Source organism: Acanthochromis polyacanthus, chromosome 2 (genome assembly GCF_021347895.1).
Source record: "Acanthochromis polyacanthus isolate Apoly-LR-REF ecotype Palm Island chromosome 2, KAUST_Apoly_ChrSc, whole genome shotgun sequence".
In the NCBI taxonomy this organism is placed as follows: Eukaryota; Metazoa; Chordata; class Actinopteri; family Pomacentridae; genus Acanthochromis; species Acanthochromis polyacanthus.
The window spans coordinates 37,499,621-37,519,195 of NC_067114.1; the positions used below are offsets into that span (position 1 = coordinate 37,499,621).

At 39.8% G+C, this 19,575-nt stretch overlaps 1 protein-coding gene across 9 annotated transcripts in view; it reads left to right on the forward strand.

The window, feature by feature from the left end:
• ppfia1 (PTPRF interacting protein alpha 1) overlaps positions 1 to 19,010 on the forward strand; it is a 55,290-nt gene extending 36,280 nt beyond the window's left edge. Inside the window, exons 17-31 of one of the 9 annotated variants that reach the window (XM_022204619.2) lie at positions 840 to 869; positions 2,396 to 2,520; positions 3,631 to 3,803; positions 3,925 to 4,018; positions 6,525 to 6,606; positions 6,702 to 6,902; positions 7,198 to 7,260; positions 9,173 to 9,199; positions 10,708 to 10,883; positions 11,754 to 11,851; positions 11,955 to 12,130; positions 15,676 to 15,744; positions 15,865 to 16,033; positions 16,236 to 16,300; positions 17,817 to 19,010. In XM_022204619.2, the coding sequence (XP_022060311.1) occupies positions 840 to 869; positions 2,396 to 2,520; positions 3,631 to 3,803; positions 3,925 to 4,018; positions 6,525 to 6,606; positions 6,702 to 6,902; positions 7,198 to 7,260; positions 9,173 to 9,199; positions 10,708 to 10,883; positions 11,754 to 11,851; positions 11,955 to 12,130; positions 15,676 to 15,744; positions 15,865 to 16,033; positions 16,236 to 16,291 (1,539 nt within the window). In that variant the 3' untranslated portion in view covers positions 16,292 to 16,300; positions 17,817 to 19,010. The remainder of the gene's footprint in view (positions 1 to 839; positions 870 to 2,395; positions 2,521 to 3,630; positions 3,804 to 3,924; positions 4,019 to 6,524; positions 6,607 to 6,701; positions 6,903 to 7,197; positions 7,261 to 9,172; positions 9,200 to 10,707; positions 10,884 to 11,753; positions 11,852 to 11,954; positions 12,131 to 15,675; positions 15,745 to 15,864; positions 16,034 to 16,235; positions 16,301 to 17,816) is intronic. The other 8 variants (XM_051937627.1, XM_051937633.1, XM_051937617.1 and 5 more) reach the window with 8 other exon arrangements.
• Positions 19,011 to 19,575: the final 565 nt, after the last annotated feature.

Sequence of the window (19,575 nt, forward strand, 5' to 3'; positions counted from 1 at the left end):
GTAAACCCTCATATGAAAATGCTTTTTTAACACCTCAGTGGAGCTTTTCAGAATATCCTGATTCCTAAATAACAAGACGCCGCTAGAAAAGGAGCATTTTCGGTGATTAAATTAATTTGGTGCTCACCCCATCAGTTTCCTCTTCCTGTTTCCCTTTTATAGCTCCCTGATCTCTTCCTCGGCCTGGCCTCACTGTCAGCTGAGGAAAGGAAATGAGTGATTAGGTATTTTCTTCCTGGGGGCAAAAGAAACTCCCTCAGAAATGTGGCACGCTGATGGTTTATTTGCTCTGCTAATGCCAGGTCTGTGAGGAATGCAGAGGGGAAACAATCCTACTACCTTTTTTGGTGCAAAATATGAGTAGAGGAGCTGTGGTTCACAAATTCAGGTGCCACAATGTACAATAACGCAGAAAGTAAAACCACTTCACAAACTTTATGGTAGCATTCTTACCTGTGATTTCAAATACTATGGCTTGTACTTTGATAATTTAGTTTTAATAAATGTAAATGAAGGCTTTATAGTGAAATAACTGTTGTGAGCTGGACTGCACCCATCCTACCTTGTCCTGAACCAACCTCCAGCCTGGTTGTTTTGCAGTGTCTCCTAATCAAGTGTGGCGGTACTCTTTCAGACTTTATTTCCCTTCTTAATTGCACAATTAAAGCAACAGTTTCTCTGGGTCTCTGCTCGTGTGTGTGTGTGTGTATATGCAGGAGTAAATGTATTGTGTATCAGATTTCCTGCTCTTGTGTGTTTGTGCATGGCTTGTTTCCAACTGATCTGTTGTGCGTCTCACTAACTGCTTTTCTCCTCTCTCCTTTTTTGCCACGCTTCAGCCTAGTGACCTGCGCAAGCATCGCAGGAAGGTAAACTAGCAACCTGCTTTACTGGGCTCTGTTAGCTTCTCAGCTTCTGTGTAATGTCCTCACTCCCCTTCATCTCCAAACCCCAGACACCAAGTGTTATCTACAATGTTCAACGTTAGTTTGTCCATTCCATCCCTCAGTTCACTATCCAGTGTATCAGTGCGTCTCTGTGAAACTTTTGTGTTGCCTTTATGGTGACACTTGACCTTCTCATAAAATTGGTTTCAGGTCCAAGGCGCTGCTACGTTACTGGAAGCTCTTGTTTTTTTAACATGCTGCAGCGCTTTGTCCTGTGTTTCAACATATCTGAGCCAATATCTGTTCAGTCGATGTGTTTTTTTTGCTACGCAACCTTTTTATTAGTGCAATTCATTTACATCACGCTTGTAAACTAAGCTTTTCAAAGCGTATGTTGTTTCCAACAGCTCTGGACACCAGAATTATAACACTTTGAAATAGGGGTTGACTGATACTGCTTATATTTCATTATCAATTTAGACTCCAAATTAAATGCCTTGGTTTGTTTATGTTTACCTATTTGATGAAAAGAAACATTTTGTTCAGTGTTGATGGGCTCTTAGTTGTAATATGAAACTAGGTCAGATAGCACTGTTGGTGGGACATTGCCAGAGAAGAGACTGCGTCAGTCTGAGTAGCACATTTTTGAGTTATTTATTCTGGTGACCACCACTTAAGAAATGAAATAATACAGATTATAAAATAAATGTGAAGTATCAGCCACACTGATATGAATCGACCCCTAATGCTTCGCTATATTACCTGTTCAGAGGTTTTTCTCTTGTTGGTGATTTAGAAAAAAATTTCTAAACATCCTTTTTGGGTCTTCATTTTTGCCTCCATAATAGGAACCTCATTGCTACTTTTGTTTTATTTTTTCTACAATGTTCCTCATTTTACATTTTTAATTCCAAAACAATGTCCTTAATTCATTTGTTTATGCAGGATAGGATTTGTCTTATTTGTCAGTGGGAAAGTAATAGCACAACTGCACTTTATATTGCTGTTAAGCAAGGTAGATTGAGTGTCCATATAGTTTATTCTGATCGCCAGCGTCTCTTCTCAGAGTGCTGTGGCTTTACTATGCAGATGCTGTAAGCACTTCTGGTCAAAAATCTAGTCATAAAAGGTCTTGGTGTAGACACTGTTCCTCCTTTTAAGGCAACCAATCATATCTATCATACGACAGTTAGAGTGGTGATTTACTGTCAAGATATTGTAGTCATGGAGACAAAATTCCAACTTCATGGGGTCATTTTTTTGATGTCACCCTGCTAGCACTTTTGTTACAGAGAGACACTATATGAACAGACACCCTACCTATTTACAGTGAACTACCTGGTATAGATGTACAGGATGTATGGTTTGGGCACAGTGTAACTGTGGTGTACAATGTACTGTATGAAGTGTTACATTACTGTGAAAACGTTCTACTTGGCAGCACTGTGTGCTGAATAGATGGTGTGTTCTTTACGCTTCATTAACATGTCTTTCCCACTGTCATGCAGTCTGCTCAGGATGACAAGGCCACTATCCGATGTGAGACGTCGCCCCCCACCACTCCACGCTCCATGCGCCTGAACAGGGAGGCAGGACACGCTGCCAGTCATGAGGACATTAGAGACATTCGAGGGTAAGGCCTGTGAACGTCACCAGAAGAAATTTGTGTATTTTTTTTGTCACCACTTTGCAGAGCTTCAGACCAACCTTTCACATTGGTTGCACTGGCTCATATAGGTACTCCCAAAATTTTTTACTGTGTTGAATAATACATTTTTTAGATTTTGTCAGCTCCCAAACATACCTTGATAAAAATGTATGCATATTGTAAATAATTGTAAAGAGTAGTAAGGGCACTCATAAATGTTTTGTTCTCGTTTATAGGAACATTCTAGGGCTTAAAGTTAGTTAAAAGTAGCGTTAAAAGGTGGCTTTATTCTAGGCAAGTTAAGTTTTGTTATAATTTGTGTCTTCCCACTGCTTCAGTTTGGTGCTAGTCTTGCATAGCCAGATCATCAGAGCACGGAATGCCAGCTACACCTCAATAGGGGGTGTATGTATATATATATATATATCTATATATATATATATATATATATATATATATATATATATATACATATAGGGGCAAAAACAACTACTGTCCTATTTGGCAGAGCTAATCGAATGATGGAGTAACGGTGTTACTGCGAATTTGTGACTAAGAAATTATTGTGGTGGAACATTTGCAAACACAGAGATGTGGATTAATGCATAAAGAAAATAACTAATTAATAGAAAAAAATCTGGCAAGCTGCCTTATTGCACAGTCCAGATCCTCAGCAACACTTGGAGTTTCAGGTGTGTTTCCCATAGTGAAGGGAATTTTGAAAACCAAAACCTGTAGATCACAGTAGAGGAGGATAAAGCAGCATAAAATGTGCAGCCAATGACAGGCTTAAACCCGTATGGCCCAGGACCAGTTTCTTGGAGAGATTATGCTTTTTAAAATTTGGGAAATTGATGCTCTGACAGCAAAAGCTCTGGTCCAAGACATACTTTGACTGCACACAATCAGACCTACTAAATCTCAGCTTCACCAGAGTGACCAATGAAAATATTTAGTCTCATTTGACAGATTTTTAGCTGCACGTGCATCCAAAGTGGTGGCACTCTGGAGCTCTGCCCCTGTGGTGTGCCCTGTTTTCCACCATTTGTTTCTGTAATCTCCCTCCATCCAATCACTTACCCTTTGGTCTTGTAGTCTGGGGAGTCTGCAGGACGGCCAGGGTAGTAACCCGAGCAGTAGCAACAGCAGCCAGGACTCTCTCAACAAAGCAGCCAAGAAGAAGAGTATCAAGTCTTCCATTGGACGCCTCTTTGGGAAGAAGGAGAAGGGCCGACCCAGCATTCCCGGCAAGGACTCCCCCAGCCAAGGTCAGACAGGGCTGGAGACGCAGGGTTTTTTATTCCACTGCAGCATACGGTTATGTAAATGTTATGCACTTCCATGCTACCTGCATTGCTGTGTTTCTGAACAAGGTGTTTATGTTTCTAGCTGGCACTCCTGAGGCAGAGAGCTCTCCTAAGGATGGTTTAGGAATGGGCACCCTCGGGGGCCCTGCTGAGAAGAACAGGAAGCTGCAGAAGAAGTAGGTTTCTTCCCAACAGTCCCTTTGTCTCTCCACGACTTCTATAAACTGAGAATAAAGCTGACAAATAATAAAGATGATGTAACACCCTGCTTACAGGAAACTTATGTTCCAGTACGATGTTAATAATGTAGAAGTCCATGAGTGTTATTGTGGACTTTGGTGCCCCTGCTGCAGCCTCACATGCTCACTCCCCACCACCTGGCTCACGCTCAGCAGCTCATCTCCCTTCCACTCCACACCCAGTGTTTCCATGGCAGTCATCTCCTACAATAATTTTATGTTTTTTCCCCTCATTCTTAGTTTTGTGCGAACATTTTGCCAAAGCCATGAATGTTGTTTTGCTTCCATCCTGAATTAGCACCAATTCATTCTTTCTCTTTATTTTTTTTGCCAACCTCCCTCTTCCAATTTTTGTCACCATCCCCTTCTCATTCCATGTTTAGTCCAAAGACCGGGTAAGTTGTTGCTTTTGCCTTACCTTATCTTTTTTCTCCCCCACACTTGGCTTCACATTGACCTCACCCATAACTCTAAGGACCCCAAACAACTGTCCCTCCGAATGTCTGACGGCTTTTCCGTGCTACTCTTTACCCTGCTTTCCACAGAGGAGCTTAACTAACAGGAATGTGTGTGTGCTGATTTTTAGTGAGTGAAAAATTTTCCTCTCGCAGCTTTCCTATCGGAGCATGACGTTATGCACTACAACTATAGGAAAGATGGCAGAATTCATGCAGATAGTTGGCTTTTTGTGAGTGTTTATGTTTATAACTTTGAAAATGATCATATAATAGAATGTAGTACAATCATTTTGTTGCTCAGAATTTATTTGAAGCTAGATTGTCTGAACATGATATTGAAGATGTCTGCCAAACAGATGGTTGGAGGTATGTGACTCATGGCCCCATCTAGTGGCAAAATCCAACTATTTTCATACTTTTAGGACTTTAATCAAGACTTGGTACTAATGGCACTGTTCTTTCTTGACAAACTGAGAATGTGCATGAGGTGAATGTGCAGTATTTAGACAGCCATTGCAAAGGTTTTCTGTCCTACATATTTCCTTCCGTGCATGTACAGATGTAGAAGAATGCATCCGTACTAAAGTCATTTTGTAAGTGGACTCTCAAAGCACTGGTTCTGGGAGAAAACTTAACTGACTAATAAAGTTCCTCAGACCTGAAACTGTGGCTGTGGTCTCATAGAGGCTGAACAAATGATCTGATTAAACCTGGGCAGTCACAGCTGGAAAAAGGCTGAGGACAAACACTTTTTCAGGCTAGGATTTTGCTAAGAGCATTCAGGTTTATTTCAATCTACTGTATTTCCCACTAATCTGGTTATTTGGCTTGAAGTTTAATGCTGACTTTGCACTCGTTACCTGCATTTTAGAGATTCAGGGAAATGGCATGTGAAGCTCCCTGTATAACAGAAAACAAATTAGAAAATCTCCAGGGTGTTACTCAAAGCTGCCGATTCATAAGTTGTAGTTCCACAGCTGGGAATCCTCTCATCCATTTACACATAGAGAGTTTCCCAGTCTAACTTGACTAGGTCCTACCACCAGTTTTCACAAGACGTCTTTCAAGATGTCCATGCGGACACTGAAGGTGTACAGTGGACACATGCAAGGCTGTTCACACTTCAGTAGCTATGCATCAGCCTGCTACGTAGATGCGATACGTTGTCCATCATATCAAACATAGATAAACATGTGGGGCTCTAGTGGATGTTTCTGAAAAGCTGTAAATTTACACTCTTTACAGGATGTAGCGGCTGATCTCAGATTGAGGTGTGCCACTTTGCCAGTGTGATTATTCCTGAGGTGTGCCCACTGTGTTAGGACCCTGTCTTTTTAAAGCATACACATATCAAAGCGCCTCATGCACACAGAAAGCATGACTTTAAACTGACCATGATGTGAAAATGAATATATTGGTTATTAGGTTTGCTGCCAAATATGCCCAGATGAAGATCCCTAACACACTTAGCAAAATGTCTGTTCCAAGCAGCTAATCACTGTGTCTCACTGTAGTCAGAGTGAAAAAAATGTTTAAGATTTTTAATATGTGCAAAACCTACAGAGATCTCATGCTACTTTTGCAGCTTAACACTGCTCATTCGCTGTTTCGTGCAACTCCTTGTTTTGCCAAATGCGTACAACAAAGGTGCAGAGTGCAAAGTTAGCATGACCCACAGACACATTAATTGGAAAATACAGCAGGTTTGAAATAAACCTGAATTCTCCACATTTTTATGAAATTCTCTCTAAGCTTGTCCAGATGTTTGAATCTTTCTGGGTTTCAGTTTCTGCGTTTTCTCTCAAACTCCTGCTCTCTGTTTTGAGTATGCATGTCAGTTGATGTTTTGAGATTTGTGCTCATGTGTTCAAATGGTGAACTTGGGGCTTTGTGATGGGCTCAACATGTGACTGTGTGGCTATGTACAAAATGTATTTAACTTTATGAGCATATGAATTGGCTCTAATTAATGCTTTGTGTCTCAGGCATGAATTACTGGAAGAGGCTCGCAGGCAGGGCCTGCCATTCGCCCAGTGGGATGGACCAACTGTTGTGGTTTGGCTGGAGGTACAACACTGACACATAACAAAACCAGTATCATCTCTGATATTCATCAAATTTCAGCTGATGCCACTGTCTCTCCTGTTCCTCCTTCTGGTCAGCTGTGGGTAGGCATGCCAGCCTGGTATGTGGCTGCATGTCGTGCCAACGTAAAGAGCGGGGCCATCATGTCGGCGCTGTCAGACACAGAGATCCAAAGGGAGATTGGAATCAGTAACCCGTTGCATCGTCTGAAACTTCGCCTGGCGATCCAGGAAATCATGTCTCTCACCAGTCCGTCTGCCCCGCCAACCTCGAGAACGGTACTCGTCTGTCTGGTTCATATGGAAACACACATTCAGGATGCTCTTAGACAGATAATAATAGGAGTTGTTTTCCTTTCAGCACTCTGTCAACACATTCTTATCATCTGAATGAGCATGACACTTTTGATGCATTAACAGCTTAACATGTACTAATGATCGATCAGTTCTGATTCTTTGGCTAACAATGCGTGAACAGATGCTTCATGACTTTCTCTCCATCCTGCTCTCTTTCTGTCCTTCGTCACTCTTCCCTTTTTGCACACTTGTGATTGGGGGGGTGTCACATGATCAGACTACAGGAAACGTTTGGGTCACACATGAAGAAATGGAAAGTTTGGCAGCCACACCTCCCACGGTTAGTCTACCCGGATTGGCTTGGCACCCGGTGGCTTCTCATGTATGTGGTGACTGTTGAGTCTCGTTTCAAGTTGCTTCCAGGACAGCCAGATGTCAATTATCACATGCATATATTGATTATTGATCAGTCCAGTATTCTTTGGAGACTCAAAAGGCAACTTGAAACAAGACTTTATCCTTTTTACTAGTTAGTGACTTTTCGTTCTCCCTTGGTGGTATTAGTGATTTCCTCATCTTTTTCTGTAGACCTGACATGATCTGTGTGTTTGTTTCTACTTTTACATTGGCGAGTGTTTTGTGTGTGTGTGTCTGTGCTTTATAGCTGACAACACAAACACCTGCTGCTTAAGTGGTTCTAAGGGTTCTTGAGAACAGAGATACAATGTTCTGAACAAGAGGGAATACGCATGAAGAACTCCCTCCCTCTGGCTCCTATAACTCCAAATTTTATTTTATTTATTTTAATAAAACCATCTCTGAAACGGTGAAATTTATTAGGGGTGATATGGTAAATCATGTTTTCAGGCTATACGAGTTCACTGCTGTCAGAGATACCATTGATGCTGAGGTAGCTTCTCTGTTTAACATCTTTGTAGAAGATGCAATCAAAAGGCTGTTTTTCTACTGTGGGAACTTGTGGGTTGTTTTAGGGTGACTCGAACCTTTTTGAATGTTCTGACTGAGAGAGCTGGGTCTGTAGAACCTTTATCAGGCTGTTAAATGGATCAACCTGAACAGAACAAGAAGAATACATTTTTCTGTCCTCTTGATGTCCTTGTTGAAAAGCAATCTTCTTCTCGCCATCAACAATTTACAATTCACCAAAAAGGCTAATAGATAACAATCCTCAGTTCAATTTTCCTCCATTCTTCTAGAACAGGAGCGATATCCAGAAACTTCTGTTTGTTGTTGTTTTGGCGCACATCATGGCTGAAAGTGCCGTATCCTACACCACAATGGAAAACGAAAGGCTAATATGCTGAATTAAGACACTGCAAGTTCCTGCAGTGAAAAATTGCTGACAAAATTCTGAGGCTGTGCCTTTAAAATCCAAAAACTGATTTAATGACCTTATTTAAATTTGACTGCCATCCCTTTCGAAGTAAACTCCTTGTACAGTGATACTCTCATATTAATACATGCTAAATGATCCACATGTATGTACACTACCATTCAAAAGTTTGGGGTCTCTTAGAAATGTCCTTATTTTTGAAAGAAAAGCAATTTTTTTTTCAATGTGGTAAATGACTATTCTAGGTGGAAATGACTGAGTTTTAATGGAATTTCTCCATAGAAATGGATTAGAAATTTCTTATGCATTCCTTATGTTGGCACATGAACAAAAGTGTGAGGTTTCATGGAAAACATGAAATTGCCCAGGTGACCCCAAACTTTTGAATGGTAGTATAAGTACCCTTTTAACTCTAGCTGGGTTCAATAAAGACCTTTTCAATGCGTTTCTATGCGTTTCACAAACTGATGATAGCCACCTTCCATCAGGAGCACTCTGGGATTCAGTAGGGAGGAGGTCAGGCATGGAACTTAATTTGTCATGTAATGAAAGAGACACCTCTGTCTGGTTTCTCAATCGAAAATTTAGCATATTACATCTTGTTTTGCATTTGAATTGACAGTTACACAACATATATCCAAAATAGTGTTTGCACCGTATTGCTCACTCCTAAGTTGTTGTCTGTTATTGTTTTGTTGCAATTTTTATTTCCTGTATGATGCCTTACCATGAGGTTGCCTGGCTTGTTTACTTCCTTATATTTTTGACTTGCTTGTCTTATAGTTTATGTACTTTTATGTTTTCCACGTGAAGCTGCTCTAACCCAGCACTGCTGCCTCACTAACCCCTCGCCTTTCTGTTCTTTTCACCATGCTCACTCTAACCATGCTAACACCAGGAGGATGACGAGAGTAGCTGGGCCCAGGTTTGCACACGTTCCCCCCAAAAAAACCCACTTACTGATCACGTTTATTTACTCTACTATTCCTCATACTCAGTGTTGATTCTTTCATAATATTTATTTAAGGACGTGTCACAGATTTTGCTTTGGATTTGTTTTCATGTCACTGAGAATGCATCTCAACATGCATGTTTAGAGTTGTTTATAGTGCAGTTTTTACCTGTTTAGTTCGGTTCAGTTGTGCAGCAGAAGCATTTCAGCTTGAATTGTCATTAAATGTTCAATACGGCTTTGATTATGTTTGTTGCAGGAAACACTATAAACAGACTTTATACTAATAGCAGTGGTTTTTGCTTGAGGCTTAAGATCCTCTACTAAGCCATCTTTAAAGTAGGCTAAAGACAAATTTTATTAAGAAGTATGTAGCTGTTATTCACTCATAATGTATATTAATATTTTTACACAATAACTGCCAAAGATGCAAAATTGTAAAAACACAGTACAAACATGCTAATGATAATTCTGTTTTCTTTGCAGTCGAGTTGACATGATGTGTTTAGGGAATTTTTCACACCTTGATTTTGTTAGAAGAAACTCAGTGGTTTTGTGTAGTGATTCTAGATTAAGTGCAAAGTTGAGGTTTCAGAGGGAAACCTGTGGTTGTAGGCACTGTTAGCAAGTGAGGTTTCCTGTGTAAAAACTACAGACAGCAATCAAAGTATCATTTTTGAAGATGTTATTGATACCGTAATGCCTGTGAACATTGCAGCTGATTAAATATGAATAAAATTGGGAAACAGTGTATGCTCACGCATACTAAACAGAAAGGCAAGGCGGTCCTATTTGTATATCACATTTTATAGACAAAGGCAATTCAAAGTGTTTTGCGTTGTGCATTAAAATGGCTAAAAGGTGACTCATACAGATGCAATTCAAAAGAACATAAGAAATAAAAGATTCAAATACAGTGTAAAAAAAACATTAAGCACAGACAAAGTTAAACTAGAATTTGCAGAAAGAGTGGTACATTATTTAAACATGAGGGAAAATGCTTTATTCTTTCGCTTAGTTTAAAAATAGCTTCAGTTGGGAGATATTTAAGATCCAAATGGAGCTGATTCCAGCAGGAAGCAGCATCATGTTAATATAGCTAATTTAACAGTGCTTGAAAGACAAATTTCAACTCACAATTTTTCTCACTCTGAAAAAGATTATATCTGAAGGTTCATGTGTAGATAACCTTAGTTTTTTGCAAAGTAAATTGAGAGACAAATTAATGCAAAATCTAAAAATGCAGCCTAAATTGCTCAATTGTACAATGCTCAAAACGTTCCATTGGCTTCATGCGATCTGCCTTACATTCAGTGTCTAGTTTAAGATAAGAGCGGTTATGAAACACATCCATATCCTGGAGTAGTAACTAGTTCCTTGTCTAATCTAATAAATAAATAAATAATCTTATTAACAACGCTTTCCTACTTGGCACTTCTCTCTCACAAACCCTGGTTAAACTTTTTCTTCTCTGACTGCAGACGCTGGCATACGGCGACATGAACCACGAGTGGATTGGTAATGAGTGGCTGCCCAGCCTGGGTTTGCCTCAGTACCGCTCCTACTTCATGGAGTCCCTGGTGGACGCCCGCATGCTTGACCACCTCACCAAGAAGGACCTTAGAGGACAGCTGAAAATGGTGGACAGCTTCCACAGGTAAAACTGAGATAAAGTGTGACAGTATCTTATTATTATCAACACCCAACAAGTACTGTCTGTGTATTAGGGATCGACCGATACAGGATTTTCAGGGCCGATACCGCTAATTTCTGGCAATCATAATAGACCGTTGACCGATATTTGAGACCGATGTATACTACACATAATGTTTTAACAGGATGTGATAGCAGAGACCCTTTCATTTATAACTATGCTTCTTCATTAATCAGGATAACGATAACTGAATATGTAAAATAGAAATAGGAGTGATTAAATTAGGACACTCTGCTCTGTTTAAGTGAGATTGACCAGTGTGTCTCCTGTCTGTTGTTCTTTCTTTTTTCATCTTTCACTGTTCTGTCACTTTTATTGTCCATTAAATTTCACATCTTAAAGCATTATCAATTATTATTTTTCAGACTCAGTTTCAGGATCATTTGTAGCAGCCTTTTAACGTAGCCTTTAGCCATTAGCGTAGCCTTAGTCACTGTGAAAGGAGCTAATTTCCAGGTTTGTGGCAACGACTTGTTTCTTTCCAGTCTCTGCTTAAGAGAGATTTCTGAGATGACAGAGATGACAGACAGAGAGAGGAGGTTGCATCAGACCTAAAGTAGTGAACTAAATATATCCGCAATCGCTCAATAACAATACAGTTACTGATAATTGGAAAAATGCCATATATCAGCCGTGATAATCGGACAGGCAGATAGTCAATCTATCCCTACTGTGTATCTAAAGCTTGATGTTGCTTTTTCTTCTGTGCTTTGGGTTTTTTTGTTTTAAACACATCAATGTAAAAGGAGTGGATTTTTACCAAAGTATCAGCTAATAGGAATCCAGATAAATAACAAACTGTCTGTGGAACAGGAACAGTTTTCAGTGTGGTGTCATGTGTCTGAGGAGGCTTAACTACGACCGGAAAGAGCTGGAGAGGAAGAGAGAGGAGTGTCAGCTGGAGCTCAAAGGTGACACGCTGCTGCTTTCTCCATACAAATAGTTTATGTTCATTTTAATATCTTTGCAAAATGACATTCCTGCTGGATTTCCTTCGTCGTTTTGTCATTTCAGATGTGCTGGTGTGGAGTAATGAACGTGTGATCAGTTGGGTTCAGGCCATCGGACTCAAAGAGTACAGTGGCAACCTTTATGAGAGTGGAGTTCATGGAGCTCTGCTCGCCCTCGATGAAACCTTTGATCACAACACCCTGGCCCTGCTGCTGCAGATCCCCACGCAGAACACACAGGTACGAACGCCCACTATACAAATGTCCAGCGCTGTTAGCTGTTTTATTAACATGGTACCGGGTTTAACCATAAGGTCATTGGGTCAGTGACAACATGCCAATCTGCCAAATGCTTCCATGTGCGTATTTTATATTTTAAAAAGTCATCTTTACTGGTATTACTACTTTACATTATAAACAGCTTTGGAAATAGATGCAAGATCACTGTGACCACCATTTACAGTTCTTTGTGAAGCTATAATCTGTTTTTTGCTTAAGGTTGCAATGGGCAGCTGATTTAAAACCAGTTAGCAATGGCTTCTCACTGTAACTGTTCTTGTTAAGCGCAAAGGTGTGTCTATATTTGGCAATTGTTGAGTCAGAACATAGAGCTTGGGTTATCTGTTAACTATAGCTTTGCTACAACTACCGCTTATGCTCAAAACAGGGATTTTTGCAGCCATCGAGAGTGAATTTTGAGTCTTTTACAGTTTAAATACATCATGTGTCATTGCGCTTTTTTATGGCTTTAAGAAGATGCGTAGACTTTGTTGGGAAAAAAAGTCAGGTGGTCTAATAATTATTTCCATAGCTATATAAAGCATTAAAGGTGTGTTGATAATTAAAGTGAAAGGGGATATGCTTTAGGGATGTGCTTAATTGGTCGACTAATTGATTAAATGTTTCTGCCGTTGCTTGTAGACACCAGAAATTCTCGCCCATTATCCTAATTATTAATGTCTTATTAATGTGCTACGCTGGTTAACTGTTCTGTGGTGCGTCTAAAATGTTACACAACCACCTGCCAACCACCTTGTGTGCCAGCAGGGTGGAAAGTGGGGCAGATGATGGTAGATCCAATGCAGTTTATCAGCATTTAGATCTAGAAAATGAAAACAAGGTTGTATTTTGGCTGTGTTAAACGGCTGTAAAACCACTGAACTGGAGCAATACACAACCACATTCAGCACAGATGTGCAGACCAGCAATGTGTTTATTTTAAATGTTATTTAGCTTTTCGTTACTGAGTTACGTTTTGTAGGAAAACATAAAATAATCACCTCAGTGGCATTTAAAATACACTTTAGTTGTTGGAAAGAATGATTTACGGTTTTAAATGGCTCTGGAATATTCTTTCAAACAAGGTTTACCCTTGCTGGTTGAATTGTGCTTAAGTTTGAGTGTCTTTCTGCTAAACTAGTCGAAAATTCTAAATTTGTATTTAACCGACTGAAGTTGGTCGATCAGAAACATCCCTAGTATGCATCGTTATTGTGATGAATCAGTAGAGAATGTTCATCTCAGCTTTAATAAGTTTTTGTAGCCTTTTTCTCCTCATTGTTTGGTTGTTGACATCACAAGCTGCTGCTGTTTCATCTTGCGCTTGGATCAGCCTTACAGATAGCCTCTAGATATTCAGGTAATACATGAAATGAACTGGCAAACTGTTAAAATGTCAGCTTTCCTGCTTAAAACTGGATTAAATCTGTGCTAAACCAACACATGTTCCTCCTGCCCACACTGACTGGACAAAGATCTCCTGCTTTTTCAGTTGTACTGTCAGAGAGATGGAGAAAAAAAAACAGCAGTTCCCACTATGAAGATGAATTTCCAAGTTAGGAGAACTTAGTATATTTCCAGTAGCTTTGTCAGAGCCAGATGTTTGATGCCTCTTTAGCTTCAGCTGAAAGGATCGAGGATTTTGTCCCACATCTTCTACTTGCTGGAAGCAGTCTCTTCACAGCAATCATAGAAAGAACAAATACTAATAGTGAACAGAAACTGCTGTATTTTGGCTCTAAATCCATAATAATTACTGTTATTTGCGCTGCAGTTTTCAAAACAGCAGCTACGAAGTGCTGCACGGGGCAGTGGAATGCTGAAAGATCTTAACAAATGACACATGATAAAAACATTAAAATGAACTCAACACTGGAGAAAATTCCCTAAAATCCTGAACCTGACGATAGAGATTAAAGAACATTGAAATGCCTATCTGTACAAGTGTGTTTGGAGAAGGGGACATGATGGTTGACACAGGAGTCTTGATCCTGAATTTCTCTGGCAGGCCACTCCAAAGTCAGGGGCCCTTGAAAGTGAAACCTCTGTCTGCCTTTAGCTACTAACGTCAATCTAGGAACAGCCTAGAAATAGAGACCTACGCCAGAGAACCTCAGGCTGTGATCCAGCTCGTAAAGGGTATGAAGTTCAGAAATATAGTTTGGAGGAAGATCCTGTTTATCTGGAACATAAGTCGGCGTCTGAATCTGCTTTATTGATTACGTTTGTTACCACACAGGAGGGATTTTGTTCCAGTTGTTGGTGGCTATCGAGCAGTACAGGTGATATGCAAGCAATGTACAGATTATACAAGAGGATTATGTGAAACTACACATTAAGTCTAACTGTGTGTGCAAGCAGCAATGTATGCATCACTTATGGGAATGAGATCATGATGTATGAATATTGACTTAGTTATTTATGAGGGCAATGGCAAGAGGAAAGAGCTGCTGCTGAGTCTAGTTATAAAAACTGTATTAAACAAGGGCTATTGGAAAGGAATTTTGGCACTTCCAGTAGAGGTGTTAGGCAGCATCAAAACGATAAGAATTGAGAATTTATCCTGTTTTGTTCATGGGGGTTTTATCTAATCAAGCATAGTAGACAATTATTTTCACAAAATGGACAGAAATATAAGAAAAAATATTGATTTCTGTCAAATAAAATAACACTCATTGAATTACCGATGATGCTTTCTGTTGTGCATGTTCACCTTCCAAAGACCCATTCTGAGCCAGGAAAACCACCAATGCACTCATCTGCTGTGAGACTTGTAACCTTTGTCTCCCCCTTCTGGCCATGAGAGTAATTACACAAACTGTTGACATGCTTGATCTTTTTCGTTTTGTATATTTTGATCCTTCCTCTGAAGTTTTTTTTTTTTTACATGTAGCATTGCATACTTTTCATGGATGCTTCCTAGGTTTTTCCTGCATTGACTCTACCAAACTCTCAGTTGCTGTTGCCTACTCCATCTTCCGTTGTGCAAAATCAATTATTGCTGTTTGATGCACCTCAGAAACCAGATTTAAAACTCCAGTTTACTGGGGAATGCAGAGGAATTCACTTGGAACTGATAGGCTAATTTGGCTATAAAGTGACAGATGTTTATTTATATGTTCAATGCCCACAATTTCGCTTTAAAAAAGAAACTAAAGTCCATTAATGCATTAATATTGATGACGCATTTGTCTCCAGTGACACATCCGAGTTACCATTGTAAATCAAGGAAAAGACATTAAGAATAAACGCCACACCTGCTCAGTTTCAAAGTTGCACAAGGAAATAAAGTAGTATGCAGGAAGTTACACAAGCATTCATGCAGTTTTAACAGGAAGGAACAAGTGATTGACTGTGGACTTAAAAGCAGTACCAGTGAAGCCAGAATACCTGCTCAGAGGCTCAGGAAGATATGATTCCAACCTCAGAAGACAGTAGTCAGGTTCTGTGTTGATCCCTGGGATGTTGTGGTTGTCTCATTCATTTCTTTTTTCTGTTCTTTTCAGGCCAGAGCGACTCTGGAGCGTGAATACAACAGTCTGCTGGCCATTGGCACAGACAGGAGAATGGAAGAGGTGACAAACACACACTCCTGCCAACACAGTGACACGAACTGAGTGAGAAAATATGTGTGAAAATCAACTTCCTCTCTTAATCTCTGCACTGTCCTCTTCCTCTTAAAACCTCCCTTCTAGGATGACGATAAGAACTTCCGCCGAGCTCCCTCATGGAGGAAGAAGTTCAGGCCCAAAGACATGAGGGGGATGTCCTTGGGGGCGTCGGATACCCTCCCAGCCAACTTCAGAGTGACCAGTAGCGGCACAGCATCTCCTTCCACGCAGCCAAAGAGGAGCCCGATGGACGGTAAGCAGAGGGACCACAGTTGTGTGCATGTTTGCGTGCGATTTGCTCTGTCAGTGCCGCTAATTAGAACTTCTCCGATGGGCAGTTCAGCTCCGACTCCTCATGTGCTCTTAATTCTTCTTGAATGGCTTTGCTGCTTTGTTTACGATGCTGTGACTAATGGCATGTCTCTGCATGTGATTTTACCAACATGGAAACGCAGGAAGTCAGTCTATACAGAGGCTGGACACTGCCACAGTCAGGACCTACTCTTGTTAACACACAACGGTAAGAACACACACATCACTGTGAATCTAATAACCTGGGGCTGTAGTGAACTAGAGAAACTTTAACTCAGTGACTGGTTGTGAGAAAAAAGAATGAGCTGGTTATCCATAGCTGAATAAAAGCTCACAGAGAGTGAGTGTACTGTGCTTGCTAGCCTTAGTTGCCTAAATTAATTCTGAATCCACATAAAAAGCTTGTATTTGTAGCATATTAACTCATTTGAACTTGGCTCACAGTTTGAGCAGACCAGTGTGCAGGTGGTCATATTGTTATGATTTCTGAAAATAGAACTATATCAACTGATGATCTCAACACAAGAACTGTTGAAGAATATAATAAAAAACTCAACTCCTCTTGTGGGATTACTACAATATTGTTGAATAAAAACAAGAAAAGCACTCAGAGAAAAAGCAGTTCTCTGCCAAGCTGCTCAGTCGTCGTATCATGTCCGACGGATTAGTCCCGATAAGTCCGCAGTGGTGGTTTGTAGTAGGATCACAAACATGTGATCGTCAGAAGGCAGCTGATCTAGCGTTCACTTGTTGTCATAGTTACAATGACGCTGTGTTGCTTTCTTGCAGTGATACAGAAATCTTTATCAAATCCGTGGATCCAGACTATAAGCTGCATCACTGCCAAATTCTAATGAGGTGGTCCTTCTGTCATTTCTGACCTTCCCTGAAAATTTCATCCAAATCCGTTCGTCCATTTTTGCATCATGTTGCGCACAGACAAATGTACACTGATCGTCACAAAACTCAGTTGCGTTCTTGGCGGAGTAATAATAGATTTTTTTTCATCAAAAAATATTCACACTAGTTGAATAAATATCAAAATTGTTGGAGATTAATTTAGTAGTTGATGACTAATCAATACAACATTAAAGCTCATGTCTCTGAGGTGAAAACGTGTAGTTGTATACAGGTTGTCTGTTCAGCCAAAAATACTACATTTATGATTGAGTTCTTTATTTTCATGTCATGCACCCAAGCGTGCCCAACCCTCATGGGTTTACAAGACGCCAATATCCTCGAATTGCTGCAATACGTCCAAAACACACTATATTCTGCTGCTCAGTCCTTAAACAAAATATGTAGCCTTTTATCCCAGGCCTGGCAAAGAAATTCTGCCATTAAAAAGGTTCCTCTTCTAAAATAACTCTATTTTTTTTCAATCTTAGATGACTGTTGATTTAATGCTTTTTTTCTCATAAAAGTAGCACTGCCTACTGTCCAGACAATGAGAATTTGGTTCTATTAAGGCTCATTGACCAACCAATCTACCTGGATACAACAGCCCTCAGAAAGTCAAATGTTTGGCTGTTTACTCACTGCACATCTGCTCCTCTCTCTCCAAGCAGAAAGCAGCTTTCTCGTTCTTTTTGATGCTTTAATAACGCACGTTTTACGCCTCTTCTCTTTTTCTCTTTGTTCTCCCCTTCATCCATCCATCATCCGTCCTGGCTTCTGTCCTGCTTCTCCTCTCGTATCCATTGATCTCTCTCTCCCCTTCTCAGTTTATCCTCATTATTTCTATAGGTAACCGCTGGTCAGAAGATGAAGGGGAATTCCCTGCATTCAAGACCAGGATGATGAACTGAAATGACTTGTAAGGACACTAAAAGAAGATGTTTTTTTTTGTTGTTGTTGTCATCACAGAGAAACTTTACTCACAAATCTCAGTATCCCTAGAGGAAACTTTCTAGATTTATCTACATTTGTTATTATATTTATGTAAACCAATGGGACATTTAAATGATTTTAGAATTACCATGTAACCCTTGTGTTGCCTGTGTCCCCTTTAATCAACCCACTTTTTAAAAACTTTTCTCCACTGTGCCCGCATTAAGCTCAGCTCTCAGATGTATGTAACTGAATGTTTCAGCTGTCTGGAGTTTGTATATTTCTACCAACAGACATTTTATCTAATCTTTTTTTATAATCCTGATTCTATTGACCAGATGTATGTTTTGTTTTTCGCGCTTTGATTTGAATTCTAATCATTGAATTTATGCTTAAGTGACTTTAATTTGTGATATAACTTAATTCATATCGTCTGCCCTTTTTAACTGTTGTAATATTTTTGGTTTTGTAGCTTATTACCTGTGATTTTTGTGGAAATGCAGCTCTTAGGTCAACGGATGTGTGAATATCAGACGAAATTGCTGGAGACTGTTTCACAAATTGCTTGACACTGTGAGTCATCCATCGCTGTTAAAATAACTGCTGGCAAGCCGGGCGATGGTGGCGACAGATATCACGTGAAACACTTTTCTTTCTTTATTTTCCATATCTGCGAAACCAAAATGAAACTCTTGAATTTTAAGAATTAAAGCCATATATATATATATGTATGTATATATATATATATATATATATATACATATATATACATATATATACATATATATCAGTAGCGGAAAAAAAATGAAACAACTTAAATGGAGGGCTACTTTCAGATGCAAGTGAAAACAGACTTCCAGGTTCTCTCTAGTTGACCTTGCATGCGGACTTTGCTCCACTGAACCTTCACCCAGTTTAACCCTTTAGGAAACTTCCTCACCTCTGGAGAAACACACCGACGAGCTCGAAAGTGTGGAAACTCCTTCGATGGACCAACTTCACCGAGGCCTCAGCCGATCCCCGCTGTGACTAGAAAACCCTTCGAGGCGGTGCGATCCACCCGCAGACCTTTTCTTTTTCTTTTGTTTTTTTTTGAAACAAACACTTTGTACGGAGATTTCATATCAAGCCTTATTGTTTCTTAACTCCTCTCTGTTGTCGCTTTTTATTTATTCATCCACGTTTTGTGTCGTCAGCTCAGAGCTAAAGCCCCACTTTTGTTCCTCTGAATGCTTCTCAACTTTGTGTCGTCTGCACTCACAACACAGGTTCCACTTTTTAATGAGAAGGAACCGAAGAGTTTTCGTTTCACCCTACATGTAGTCGAAGCTTAAAGTAGATCTTTCTCGTTTGTTTGTGATTTAGTCATTTTATGCACAATGCAAATCATGTTGCTGTTTTATTCCTGCTCTTCCTCTGTTGAATCTTCTGATCTTGTAACAATGATGTACAGTCTGAGTACTTATAAACTATTTTTATCACAGTATTATTTATTGCTTACTTTCAATAAAATACTGAAACTTATTTTCCACTGCAGATAAAAAAAAAAAAAAGACTTTTTGAGTTTTGTCTTCTCTCCTGCTGTTGGAATGTTTGACTGAGAGAAAAAGTGTCTGTTAAAGGGTTCATTGTTTAAAGCAATGTTGCAAGGAT